Genomic DNA, 14,226 nt, shown 5'->3' on the forward strand with positions numbered 1-14,226 from the left:
CGGCATAGTGTTCTACCGACAGTGACCTTTGAAACTGTGGACCCAGCTCTGTTCATGTCATTGACCAGCTCCTCTCTTGTAGTTCTGGGCTGATTCCTATCATCAATGATACCCCACGAGGTGAGATCTTGCATGGAGCCCCAGTCCGAGGGAGACTGACAGTCGTCTTTAGCCTCTTCCATTTTCTAGCAATTGTTCCAACAGTTGATCTATTTTCACCAAGCTGCTTGGCAATTGCCCCGTAGCCCTTTCCAGCCTTGCGAAGGTCCACAAGTTGTCTCTGGTGTCTTTTGACAGCTCTTTGGTCTTGCCCATGGTAGTAGTTGGCATCTGACTGACTGTGGGGTGGACAGGGGTCTTTAAAGAGCTCAGACAGGTGGAGTAGAGGTGCACTTTTTAAAGACACAGTAACAGGTCTTTGAGAACCAGAATTCTTGCTGTTTCTCAGGTGTTCAAATACTTGTGTTCAGCAGTGCAAGACAAATGCATTATTTAAAAATCATACAATGTGATTTCCTGATTTATTTATTTAAATCCTGACCCTCAGAGTGGGAATGCACCTACAATGTGAATTTCAGACCCCTCCATGATTTCTAAGTGGGAGAATTGCAAAATCGCAGGGTGTTCAAATACTTCTGTTCCTCACTGTAATTATATAATGAGTGAGATGCTGAACAGAATGATATACAGTTTTTTGGGAAAACTTGTAAAATTGGGAGGTGAGCTGCAGTAGGCTGGCATGACTGATACGCAGTGGATGGAGCCTTCTGCTTCCAGCTATGGCCACTGCATGGCTCCCGAAAACAGCTGTCACTAAACTGCCTATCACTGTCATATTTATCTTGTAGATTCTTCCCGGTGTGAAAGTCATTATTGCACACACAGAAACCCATGGACCCCTTGGAGACTCTCATTTAGGAGAGGTATGTAAGCAGTACCATTAGGCCTAAATGTGTCACTTTTAAAACACAATGGGTAATTTATTTCTTGAAAATATCTTACTAGGTTTGGGTGTGCAGTCCACACAATGCTAATGGGTATTATACTGTGTATGGAGAAGAGGCCCTGCATGCGGATCACTTCAATGCAAGACTCAGCTTTGGTGACACACAGACCATTTGGGCACGGACAGGATACCTTGGCTTTCTACGTAGAACTGAGCTAACTGATGCCAGTGGAGGTAAGAATGAGATATTTGTGAGCAAAGAGGATGCTCAGAATACAAAGCCTAAAGTGATGGTGATTAATAGTTGATTGTGTTACATAGAGCGACATGATGCTCTGTATGTGGTGGGCTCCCTTGATGAAACCTTGGAATTACGAGGAATGAGATACCATCCCATTGATATAGAGACGTCTGTGATTCGATCTCACAAGAATATTGCTGAATGGTGAGTTTATAACTGGAGATTAATTCTTTCAATTCGTCTTAATTGTAATTTTTTATAATTTTTTTTTATTTTTGCCCCAACAGTGCTGTTTTCACGTGGACAAACCTTCTAGTAGTTGTTTTAGAGTTGGATGGACCGGAGCAGGAGGCCCTTGACCTAGTGGCTCTAGTGACAAATGTAGTTTTGGAGGAGCACTATCTGATTGTTGGTGTTGTCGTCATTGTGGACCCAGGCGTAATTCCCATCAACTCACGAGGAGAAAAGCAGCGTATGCACCTACGTGATGGATTCCTTGCTGATCAGCTTGATCCAATATATGTAGCATACAACATGTGAAACAAGAAAAAGCTGCTTCCTGCCTTATCCAACCATGTGCTGGGAATGAAACATAGCTGAGCAGAGAAGACTTCATACTACTTCCATTCATCAAGGTGCTGGATTGCTGCTGTTTTCCTTCTCAGGCGATTTGTCTTCCCACCACCTAGGTGTTCTCCTAGTCACAGATGGAGGCAAACCCTCTTGATGCCACGAATGTTCAGAACAGAATGTAACTAATGAACTTTTACCTCTTACTGTGGCACTGGATGTAGCTTCCTGAACCCCCACCTTCCAATGCTGTGTTTCCTGTGCAGCGTACGTCCTGCCTTGTGTTGTGTCGCCTTACAGAGCCCAAATCCATGCAATAATGTGAATCTTTGGATCTCCTAATTCTGAGCACATAGATTTTATTTTATTTTATCTAGTGTAAGGGGGGGTAACCTTATGCCCCCTGAGCCAAGATGGATTTTTCCAAAGTGTGAATGTTCACCAGCCCTTTATGAGCTGCTACTTCACTTCTCATCACTGAACTGAATGTAATTATGTACAGAGACTGTATAATTTATTACGTGCATCAACCTAAAGGACATCCTACTTGGTTCTGAACAAAAGGGACAGGACCACTTCAATTTTAACACTGTAGTTTTTATAGCAAAAAAAAGAAATTTGAAAAAAAAAAAAATCCATTAAGCACTACAGAGCCTGACAGTTACCTGTGATATTATATTACAAAAATGATAAAAAGCACATTAAACATTTTAAAAATGTCCTTAGTAATGGGCACTGTCTTCAAACTTGTCTCATTGTCATCAGTTAGCTCAGATATCGGGAACCTGTAAAAGAAACTACAGCTCCCAGCATGCAGTTTTACAAAGGATGCAAAGCCAGAGTGTGAGAAGCATGGATCTAGCATCCGATGGCATCTTTGGTATTTAGCTGAATATTCACCAATTATTGCTTAGGTGTCGTATGTATCATCTAGAATTCCATGTGGCATCACATACCATCTCTCCTTCTAGAATCACCTCCAAATGGGAAATACTTTGGAGCCATCCTGTGAAAACCAAGAAATACAGCAATGAACAGATGATCAAACCTCTGGCCCTCACAGCTTGCAGGAATGTACTCACCTGCACGGTTGTCAGTGATGAACTGGTAACAGACCAGGTTATAGTGACAGATAAATGACGTCTCCAAATAGGATTTCTCTTGAATACTGCAGAGCCAGTGATCCTGTCATTGCTGTGAACTTGGATAGGCTTGTCTAGCATGAAGAGTGTGTGCTTCCAGTGGGTAAGCCTTCAGGACAAGGAAGAGTCCAAAAACTTAAGAATATGGCTATAGAAAATAATCTAAAAATTAAAAAAGCAAACCTTACTTGTTAACTGCCTTGCTTCTCCAGTAACAATCCACCGGTGATCCCTGCTGTCCTATGTTTATTTTTCTGGACTAATAACCTACCGTACATCCACATGACCAATGCAGCCAGTCACTGACTTTAGCAGTGATGTCCGCACGTATGGCACATGACCACTGAGGTCAGTGCTTGGCTGCAGTGATCAAATGTGTATGCATGTCACATCACTGCTCCAGAGAAGTTAAAGATGGAGCAGAAGAGGTGCAACCCCTCTAAGTGAAAAATATCATTAAAGAGTTCCATGGGTTGTGTCTGCTATTGCTATAAATTGGGATGAGCTATACTACCAGTGTGCGTCAATGGACAGAAGTGGTGCTACATGTGCACAGATTTCGATTTCAATATAGCACATACTCCACTCATTCAGAAAGAAAACTGCATCACTGGAGCTCTGCAATCTAATTTGTATGTGGGCTTCTCCCATTGGCAAATGTAAGGCCTCTTGCACATGACCGTATGCCCTCTGAGATATATGTCCCGGAGCGGTGTTGATCATGCGCACGGGAGCACACAGCATCATAGATTGCAATGATGCTGTGGACGTCGGGCCACCCGCAGGACTATTGTCCTGCACTTATATGATCTTATGAGTGGGCAGCCCGACGTCCACAGCATCATTGTAATCTATGATGCTGTGTACTCCCGTGTGCACGATCAACGCCGCTACGGTACATATGGCCCGTTCACGAACCATATCTTGGAGGGCATACAGTCGTGTACAAGAGGCCTAAGAAATAATTAATAGATTTAGGATTTCAAGACATGCCTGACAGCAGCTTGTCTCCTATTGAAATTGAAAAAAAAAATAATGAACACTTATGGGAGGAGATTGGTTTTGGCCAATCAAAAGTTCAGTCAACATTTCTTTGGGTATAGCCAGTCTTAGAGGACATTTGTCAACTGACTCCACGAGCAGCTGTGTAAAAATACATTAATATATACATTAGTAGTTATTAGTGTTGAGCAAAGCGAGTTTTGGATGCTTCATCCAAAGTCGCTTTGTTCAAAACTTCGGAATAATACTATACGGAGATTCTTCCCCATACAGTATTAGCATATATGGGTTCCGGTGAGCTGAATTAAGTTATTTGCAAAGTCGCGTGTGACTTCGTTTACTAATTTCATTAGTTAACTAGTACTTCGGAACCGAAGCAGAGTTCGGTTTTAAAGTGGTTTTCCACTTTAAAGAGGACCTTTTAATCGGTCCAAACATTGTAAGATAACTATCGGCCTGTGTAGAGCGGCGCCCCAGGATCTCACTGCACTTACTATTATTCTAGTAAGTGCATAGTAACTGCTATGTCCCCTGGTATTTTTGCTGACTTGGCTATACTGTTTCTCCCTGGGCGTTCCTTCTCCCAGGCTGTAGCGCTGTCCAATCGCAGCGCAGAGCTCACAGTCTGGCAGAAGAAAACCTCCCTGGCTGTGAGCTCTGCGCTGCGGTTGGACAGAGCTACAGCCTGGGAGAAGGAACGCCCAGGGAGAAACAGGGCAGACTCCTCCCAGTATAACCAAATCAGCGAAAATACCGGGAAAACGGAGCGGCGCCCCGTTTTTGGACCGATCAAATGACCTCTTTAAAAGTCAACTACCAAAGTTATTCAACGAAGTCCCACGCGACTTAGCAAATAACTTACTTTGGCTTATAGGAGCCCACACATTCTAATACTGTACGGAGACAAATCTCCGTGCAGTATTATTCCGAAGTTTTGGATGAAGAATCTGAAGCTCACTTCGCTCAACACTAGTAGTTATCTCTAGGGAGGGGGTGGCCAGATCACTAGACTCAAAAGGTGCTGGTCTTAGGGCACAGGGGATGCTGTATACTCTGCCTGTGACTGGCATGCTGCTACACAGGAGTGTACAAACTCCAGCATGCTACAAGATGAGCCCAGTCACACTGTCTTTTGGTGGTGATTCTGCACCAAAATTCTGGCGCAGGCTGCGTGATGTCTGCCTCCCATTGTTTTCAATTAGTCTTTAAACCACTTTCAACATCACCTCTAAGTCTTCAGATTTTATTGACTCCATCTTAAATTTCTTGTAACAGATGAAGCGGTTCAGATATTTTAAATTGGTGATGGCGCTGAATGCCCCACTTTTTTGTTGTTGTCAGGAATAGGGGAGAGTAAAATCCCTGTTCTATTTGATCTTACAAATGATTTCTTTTTCTAGCAGGGTCGCCATTTCAGATTGTAGCGCCATCTGTTCAAGAGAAGGTGATATACAGTAGTCTTGTTTATCACAAATCTTTTTGGGGGAGCAGAACAAAATTCTATTTTGTATCCTGAGAGAATTAGGTCTAGTACCCAGGAGGAGGAGGCATCTATAGAATCCCAGGCCTGATGGAATTTTGTGAGCCTGCCTCCCACGATACTTATGGCGTCATTGCATCTTTTTAGAAGAGGAGTCGGGGTTAAAAAGAAACCTTCCTCACGGGGGGTTTCCAGACGCTAAATGATTTTCAAGCCGACCAATCTAAACTTATAAGGATCTGGCAGTACAGGTTGCACCTATTGCAGCTGTGAACATAGCTGACCCTGCCATTTTTTGTCCATAGGGCCTTAAAGGGGAGAAATCCTGGCCACTGCTGTGTCTATTTTTGGGGTCTTCTCCTAATGTTCAGTGTCTGCTTCTGCAAATGGGTATTGGCGTTTGATATAGTCGGTCTCTTTTCAGGGTCTTTCCATTCCCCAGGGGTAGGCAACCTCCGGCTCCCAGCTGTTGTGAAACTACAATTCCCAGCATGCTCCATTCATTTCTATGAGAGTTCTTAGAAGAGCAGAGCAAGTATGCATACTGGGAGTTGTAGTTTCACAACAGCTGGGAGCTGGAGGTTGCCTACCCCTGCCCTAGACCCTGAAACATTTGGTCCTGAATTGTCTGAGGCTCTTTAATATCCTCCAACTTCATTGTGGCCCGTACAGTTTTCAAGAGAGACTCTGTGTCCTCTGGTAAACATAATGGACAACCAGACACAGCATCAGAGTCACCATCTGAAAAAAGCTCTCGCTCATCAAACTCAAATGAACCTGGAAGTGGATCTAATGATTTTGAAAGAGAATTGCCCCTGTGGACAATTAGGCCCCTATAAAGACCTCCCCAAACACACACAGTGTGCGAAATGTTAAGTAATAAACCCACCAAAAATTTGAGGGAGGGATATACATGTGCTGCTGTTAGGACTAAGGGAAAACAAATTATAGTTAGAAATGAATGATTCCCTCACGCCCCAACAGCAGCACAACTGGGGACTTAGCAAGAAGAGAAACTATAAGGGAGGGTCTTCCAGCTGAACTGAATTCAAGACAGACCTGCCAAAGGCATTGTGTTCTGAACTCCTTAGTCAAGCCTATAATGGCTTACAAATGTAAAGTGGGAACTCCATGAGGCAGCAGCACAAATGTGCTCCAAAATTACTAGGCTCCCCTCAGCCGTAGATGCAGCTACCGCTCGGGTAGAATGTGCGTGGATAAAAGCAGGGCGCGACAAAAGCTTCTCTGATGGCTTCTTTGATCCAACGGCTTATCATGTCGGTTTAGACGTTTTAAGACCTTTGTTAAAGAATGAAAATATTTTCGGATCTTCAAAAGTCTTTAGTTCTTTCTAGGTATATTCTCATACTTCTAGGGTCTGTAAGACCTGCTCTTCTTCCGACACTGGCGACGGATAAAAAACAGGTAAAGAAATGTCCTGGTTTAAATTGTGGAAAGAAGGTACCTTAGGAACAAAGGTAGGGAGAAACCGCAGGAGGACTCCATCTGGTAAAAAGAGTTATTGCTCCACAGCAGCCAAGAATTGCAATTTTCTGATTCTCTTTTGCTGAAGTAATGACAAGCAAAAAACTGGTTTTCAGTTGACAAACTTCCGAGCGACTCTAACACTGTGAAGGCCCTAGGCCCCCTAGAGGTGGCTGTAGAGAAGCTTCCCCTTGATCAACATCTTGGTCCCTTGACCTGATAGATTTCAATAGTCACTAAACTTTTTCCACTGGGAATTTCTGGGTGGTAGTGTCCTCATCTTCCTCGCTGAAGCTGAATGGGCTTCATCAACAATCACCAGGTCTTCTCCCAAGGAGAAATATGTCTAGGCCTTTTCTGGGCTAATGTATCAGTTATGGACTTGCCCACAAACTCCTTCACCCAAGTTATGTCCAGAGAATGGGGCTCAGGATCTGGAGGGGAGCAACAACTCTGACATTTGCTATTGAAGGAAATAGCGGATAGCAGGTAGCGTGAGCACAACTATGTCGGAACTATGGCACCAGCAACTCTCAGAACAAGGTGTGAACGGAGAGACAGCTGAAGAAAAATTAGCTTCTTAAATAGCAGAGAGGGGAGGAGAATCTTCCACCTCGCTCTGACCTCAGAGAGCCCTACTCCACAGAACAAAAAAAAAACGCCAGGACCAAAATGGCGGCGGTGGAAAATGGTAGGTTTAGAAAAACGCTACCTAAACTTCTCTACACAAGGTAAACATAAGACCCAGTCTGCGTCAGGAACTGACAGCTTCAGGTACAAGGGATCGTCGCCCAGCGTAAACCGCACGCTGGTCCACACAGCTGAAACTGTAAGAACAGAAATAAAAATTAAAATACATATAGTACAAATTTGTCTCCAAGAGACCACCAGCTGTCCCTTCTGTCCACAGGACAGAACATTTATAAAAATAAAAAATTAAAAATCGCACAGTGTGTGTTTTTGGGGAGGTCTTTATAGGGGTCTAATTGGTTAATTATCACTTTTTGATTTAATTAATAAAAGTTCCACCTGTCCTGATTGTCCACAGGGGCAGTAATACCCCAGTTGTGCTGCTGTTGTGACGTAAGGGAATTGCAGAATTCACTTCATCCCTCATAAGGGTTCTAAGGTTTTCCATAAAGGATGCCAACTCTTCCGCTACCACTTTCTCGATACAACGTGGACAGAGCATTTGTTTACATTAAGGGGGTAGACCTTTCCTGCAACTTTTTTTTTTTTTGCAGATTCACCACAACTTCTCTAGCCTAGGGGGTATATAGAATGTGAAATATACAGGTCCGTCCTTCTAAAAAAATTTGCATATTGTGATAAAGTTCATTATTTTCTGTAATGTACTGATAAACATTAGACTTTCATATATTTTAGATTCATTACACACCAACTGAAGTAGTTCAAGCCTTTTATTGTTTTAATATTGATGATTTTGGCATACAGCTCTAATCTAAAAAAATTAGCATATTTCATCCGACCAATAAAAGAAAAGTGTTTTTAATACAAAAAAAGTCAACCTTCAAATAATTATGTTCAGTTATGCACTCAATACTTGGTCGGGAATCCTTTTGCAGAAATGACTGCTTCAATGCGGCGTGGCATGGAGGCAATCAGCCTGTGGCACTGCTGAGGTGTTATGGAGGCCCAGGATGCTTCGATAGCGGCCTTAAGCTCATCCAGAGTGTTGGGTCTTGCGTCTCTCAACTTTCTCTTCCCAATATCCCACAGATTCTCTATGGGGTTCAGGTCAGGAGAGTTGGCAGGCCAATTGAGCACAGTAATACCATGGTCAGTAAACCATTTACCAGTGGTTTTGGCACTGTGAGCAGGTGCCAGGTCGTGCTGAAAAATGAAATCTTCATCTCCATAAAGCTTTTCAGCAGATGGAAGCATGAAGTGCTCCAAAATCTCCTGATAGCTAGCTGCATTGACCCTGCCCTTGATAAAAAACAGTGGACCAACACCAGCAGCTGACATGGCACCCCAGACCATCACTGACTGTGGGTACTTGACACTGGACTTCAGGCATTTTGGCATTTCCCTCTCCCCAGTCTTCCTCCAGACTCTGGCACCTTGATTTCCGAATGACATGCAACAGTCCAGTGCTGCTTCTCTGTAGCCCAGGTCAGGCGCTTCTGCCGCTGTTTCTGGTTCAAAAGTGGCTTGACCTGGGGAATGCGGCACCTGTAGCCCATTTCCTGCATACGCCTGTACACGGTGCAGATGTTTCTACTCCAGACTCAGTCCACTGCTTCCGCAGGTCCCCCAAGGTCTGGAATCGGTCCTTCTCCACAATCTTCCTCAGGGTCCGGTCACCTCTTCTCGTTGTGCAGCGTTTTCTGCCACACTTTTTCCTTCCCACAGACTTCCCACTGAGGTGCCTTGATACAGCACTCTGGGAACAACCTATTCGTTCAGAAATTTCTTTCTGTGTCTTACCCTCTTGCTTGAGGGTGTCAATGATAGCCTTCTGGACAGCAGTCAGGTCGGCAGTCTTACCCATGATTGCGGTTTTGAGTAATGAACCAGGCTGGGAGTTTTTAAAAGCCTCAGGAATCTTTTGCAGGTGTTTAGAGTTAATTAGTTGATTCAGATGATTAGGTTAATAGCTCGTTTAGAGAACCTTTTCATGATATGCTAATTTTTTTAGATAGGAATTTTGGGTTTTCATGAGCTGTATGCCAAAATCATCAATATTAAAACAATAAAAGGCTTGAACTACTTCAGTTGTGTGTAATGAATCTAAAATATATGAAAGTCTAATGTTTATCAGTACATTACAGAAAATAATGAACTTTATCACAATATGCAAATTTTTTAGAAGGACCTGTATATGGAATTAGAACCCCACTTATAAGGCCTTCACCAAACATCCGGGGGGTTAATACCAGGGACCATAAGGAACATTAATCCCACAAAACCCCATCCCTGGCAGCGCGCCCTTACTAGCTCCGCCCCCCATGGTCTGGCCAGGGTGTATCACGGGAATTCTGCTCCCGAGGATTCCCATCGGCAGAGGCCACATGAAGCGCTGATCGCTCGTACCCATATAGTACACAGCCCGGGATGCCTACAGAAGGATTTTCAGAGAAGGGGAGCCCACGCCACACCCGGAGCCTCTGCCCCCCCCCCCCCCCCCCCCCCCTACTTAGCCCTCCCAAGAAGGGGAACGGTCCTGGTTGAACAATCCCTAGACCACTGGCAGAGGCTTCCACGCATCCTGAGGGACAGGAAACAACAACTGAAGCATGTAGGAGGAGGTGCCTTTTTTTTTATTTTATTTGGGCTTCCTCTGTTGTTTCCTGTCCTCAGAAGGCAGGATCATCCTCCTAGCAGTGCAGTTGGGGAGGTAATGGGGAAAGAGGAGCCTCTAGGAGTAATGGCAACACCCCCATTGCTCCTAGAAGCTCATTAGCATATATTAAAACATAGCTTTTCTCTGTAATGCAGGCACATATTAACATGGTACCAACACAGAAGCCTTCAGCTGCCAAGTGCGCATGCAGCAGCTCAGCCAGATGCCCTTTAAAGCTGCAACTGTGCCAAGAAGGGACATGTCCCTTCCCAGCGCTCTGTCACCATCTAGTGACAAAGAATAGAGATGGTGTCACCCAATGATTTTTGTTATGAATGCATATTATTAAGAACCCTACAAGTGACCTCAGACAACATAGTTTTCAATAGACAATCTATCCTGTAACTATGATTTTCACAGAAATTTTTCATTAACAAACAAAACCTAAATTAAGAAAAAATAATATAACTAACTACCAGCTTTTTTATGACCAGTAGCCCTCCCTCTGCAGTTGTGTATCCTGATGAAATAGCCAGTGTGGCCTGCATCTAAAGTGACTGACGTCTCCAATTTAGAACTCAAATATATGACTTTTTTTTTTGTATAAATCATCTATGTTACGTACGGGTTGAAAGGGCCAGTATCCAATTCCACCTGTTCCTGGTTGTCAATATTCTGGAACTGAACACTGAACCAAGCTGTAAATCCATGAAAAGTGCCATCACAATCCACATCGAATTGAAACTCACTGCTCATGCTCTAAAGAGAACAAAAAGGTTCTCAAAATACAATAGTAACATCAAACAATAATGCAAATAAAGGAATTTCACCTCCAGATCTTCTATCTTTAGTGTCTTCATATTGGCCTCTAACAAGGTGCAAGGCTGAGACAGACAGTCCTCTGCCTTTAATACGTAATCAGGTTTTGGTCTGGAAAAAAACTCTTGAATTGCCATGGGCCTATGGTGGAAGACAGATTTGAAGGTCATAAAGTGTGACAGTTCTATGGTACATTTCTTTAAAGCTACTTTCACACTAGCGTTTCTATTTTCCGGTATTGAGATCTGTCATGGGATATCTACTCTATAACAGAGAAAAACGCTTCAGTTTTGTCCCCACTCATTGTCAATGGGGACAAAACTGAAATGAACAGAATAGAGTGGCCCAAAATGCATTCTGTTTGGTTGCGTTCCCAAACCGGAGAGCAAACTGCAGCAAGCTGTGATTTTCTTTCAGTCATGGGATGCGGAGCAAAACGGATCCGGCAGCGGCATGACCCACAATGCAAGTCAATGGGGACGGATCTTGGCTATGTTAAAGATAATACAACCGGATCAGTTCATAACGGATGCAGATGGTTGTATTATCAGAAACGGAAGTGTTTTTGCTGATCCCTGCCGGATCCAGCAAAAACACAAGTGTGAAAGTAGTTTCAACATGAACATAAATTTTGTAAATCATAAAGAAAGAAAAAAAAAAAAGCCTTTTCAGCCACTTCCTCCCCTAACTTTTAATTCACTGTAGTAATGAGATTGATTTTCAGTTCTGGATTCACAGATACAGTGATATATCAAGACCAGCATTTTCATTGCTGGTCTCGATTTCCCCTCTGCTGCCAGAGAATGCGCTTAATTTATGACAAGGTGAACGCATCAATATAAATTAAATGCATCCTCCAGCAGTCTCTGTGTCAACCAGTAGCTGGAGAAGATCTAAGTTCTCATTTACACAAGGAAACTGGAATAAATGATTCCCCATCCACACCACTCCACCTTTTCAGAAAGTGGCGTTAAAACACCATTTGCACACCACTAACTTTTTAAAGGGGTTGTCTCACAACAGTAAGTGGCATTTATCATGTATAGAAAGTTAACACAAGGCACTTACTAATATATTGTGATTATCCATATTGCTTCCTTTGTTGGCTGGATTCGTTTTTCTATCACATTATACACTGCTTGTTTCCATGGTTACAACCACCCTGCAATCCATCAGTGGTGGTCGTGCTTGCACAATATAGGAAAAAGCACTAGCCTACGTGCGCTCCTATGGTCCCGGCCACCAGAGAGACTGATGCTTTTTCCTACAGTGTGCAAGCACGACCACCACTAATGGATTGCAGGGTGGTCTGTAACCATGGAAACGAGCAGTGTATAATGTGATGGAAAAAGAATCCAGTCAGCATAGGAAGCAATATGGAAAATCACAATACATTAGTCAGTGCCTTGTATTAACTTTCTCTACATGATAACTGCAACTTACTGAAGTGAGACAACCCTCTTAACACCCGAAAACTGGCAGGTGATGACAGGTATGCATAAAAGGGTTTTGAGGAAGTTCATCAGCAACCAGTCTGTCTGTCCATCACAAATTGTTACTGATGTATCCTGTGTTATCTGACACCATTTTTAAGTGGCGTTTGCTTTCATTGTACTCCTGCTTGTGATGATAATGCTGATTGCTGAGAAGTCAACTATTGCTACTGTCCAGGGTGAAAACAACAAGATTTCAGGATCATTTTAAAACTTAAAGGCTATGTACACCTTTGGGGGACTTTTTTTAAATTATTTCATTGTATTCATTTTGAGCTAAAAATCATTTATCAATTGGTCTCTGTGTAGTCTTGAGTTTCTCTTGTAGCAGGCTCTGAATTCTCACTCTGCTCCATCAGGCAGCTCAGCTGATGGCTACTTATCTCTGACCTCCTAAACATTCATTATAGCTCAGTCCTTAACTTACTGATAAGAATGTGGCTTAATTAAGTGTTTATGACCGCTCAGTAATTTAGAAATAAGGGTTATTAGAAGACGGCACAAAGTGAAAGTACCAGTTACACAGCTAGACACTTAACCTTTTGTGACAGGCTCAACATTTTGAATAAACACCAATGGAAAAAAATATTTTTAGCCCAAAATGGGTAAAATGCAATCGGAAAAAAATGCATCTGAAGATGTACATAGCATTTAAACTAACGACATGGAAAAAAATGAATGTTTTCATGGTTAAAATAAAAACTTAATTGAAACCATAGGTTATTTTTTTTCAGGATGTATTCCTGGTGAAGCAGCCTTACACATACTACACATTTGCAAACTTACAGTAATTTTCTGATGGTATTGAACACATAATGAACACTGTAAGTTGCAGGAATTTTGTGGCTACTGCAGTGCATGCAAGTAGTTGCTCTTATTGCCACAAAGGTTTTTTGTTTTATTTCTCATCTACCTACATGCTGCTATGACACTTACTTCAAGACACTAAAGTCCAGGCCATAAAGAGAGTCCCAGAAAAGGACTCTAGAAGCATACTCTTTGTCTGCACTGCATGGCACCAGGTGGACACGAGCAGTGCTTGGCCACATCACCCCGTCCTCCTTCAGCCACAAATCACGAGCTAAGAGAACGGATTCCAACATGAATTCAAACTGCAGATGGAAGAGTTTGAAATGGGTTTGACATGGAAACGGATGATAAATACTGCAGAATCTTAACAAACGTTATATAAAATGCTCATATGTAATTGCCAAAAACAGCATTCTGTCCGACGCAAAGTGTGGGAAGTCAGATTTTAATTTCCTCCTCTCCTATCCCAGTCTTGACAGGTTAAGAGGTTACAATATTAGGGCTCATGCACACAAGCGCATGTATTTTGCATTCCAGAAAAAATACAGATGACATCTGTGTGCATTCCATATTTTGCAGAACGGAATGTCTGGCACCTAACAGAACAGAACTATCCCTGTCTGTAATGCGGACAATAATGGGACATGTTCTATTTTTTTGCGTAACGGAAATATGGAAAGCACACGGGGTAACTTAGTAGTTTTTTTTTTTTTTGCGGACCCATGTAAATGTATGGTTCTGCATACGGTCCACAAAAAATACGGACCGGACACGGAAAGAAAATATGTTCGTGTGCATGAGCCTTTAGTATAGAACCCCTTTTAGAAATGTAGGCAAAACACAAAACTTATACGGGTGTTCTCATCTCAGACATTAATTGCATATCCACATCAGCGACCCACACCACTCTCTTGAACAGGGATGCCCCGAT

The 14,226-nt window shown here is 42.8% G+C and overlaps 2 protein-coding genes across 4 annotated transcripts in view; one reads left to right on the forward strand and one right to left on the reverse strand.

Annotated features, from left to right (window-relative positions):
* DIP2A (disco interacting protein 2 homolog A) overlaps positions 1–2,490 on the forward strand; it is a 105,132-nt gene extending 102,642 nt beyond the window's left edge. For all 3 annotated transcript variants that reach the window (XM_044304914.1, XM_044304915.1, XM_044304916.1), the window contains 4 exons: positions 849–923; positions 1,006–1,180; positions 1,268–1,391; positions 1,475–2,490. In XM_044304914.1, the coding sequence (XP_044160849.1) occupies positions 849–923; positions 1,006–1,180; positions 1,268–1,391; positions 1,475–1,727 (627 nt within the window). In that variant the 3' untranslated portion in view covers positions 1,728–2,490. The remainder of the gene's footprint in view (positions 1–848; positions 924–1,005; positions 1,181–1,267; positions 1,392–1,474) is intronic.
* A 132-nt stretch (positions 2,491–2,622) lies between these two features.
* The window catches only part of PRMT2 (protein arginine methyltransferase 2), a 33,414-nt gene continuing 21,810 nt past the window's right edge, over positions 2,623–14,226 (reverse strand). Inside the window, exons 5-9 of the mRNA XM_044304918.1 lie at positions 13,422–13,597; positions 11,004–11,133; positions 10,799–10,932; positions 2,840–3,008; positions 2,623–2,763 (exon numbers count right to left, since the gene is read on the reverse strand). Coding sequence (XP_044160853.1) covers positions 2,731–2,763; positions 2,840–3,008; positions 10,799–10,932; positions 11,004–11,133; positions 13,422–13,597 — 642 coding nt within the window. The 3' untranslated portion in view covers positions 2,623–2,730. The remainder of the gene's footprint in view (positions 2,764–2,839; positions 3,009–10,798; positions 10,933–11,003; positions 11,134–13,421; positions 13,598–14,226) is intronic.

The sequence above is a fragment of the Bufo gargarizans genome, chromosome 8 (genome assembly GCF_014858855.1).
Source record: "Bufo gargarizans isolate SCDJY-AF-19 chromosome 8, ASM1485885v1, whole genome shotgun sequence".
NCBI lineage: Eukaryota > Metazoa > Chordata > Amphibia > Anura > Bufonidae > Bufo > Bufo gargarizans.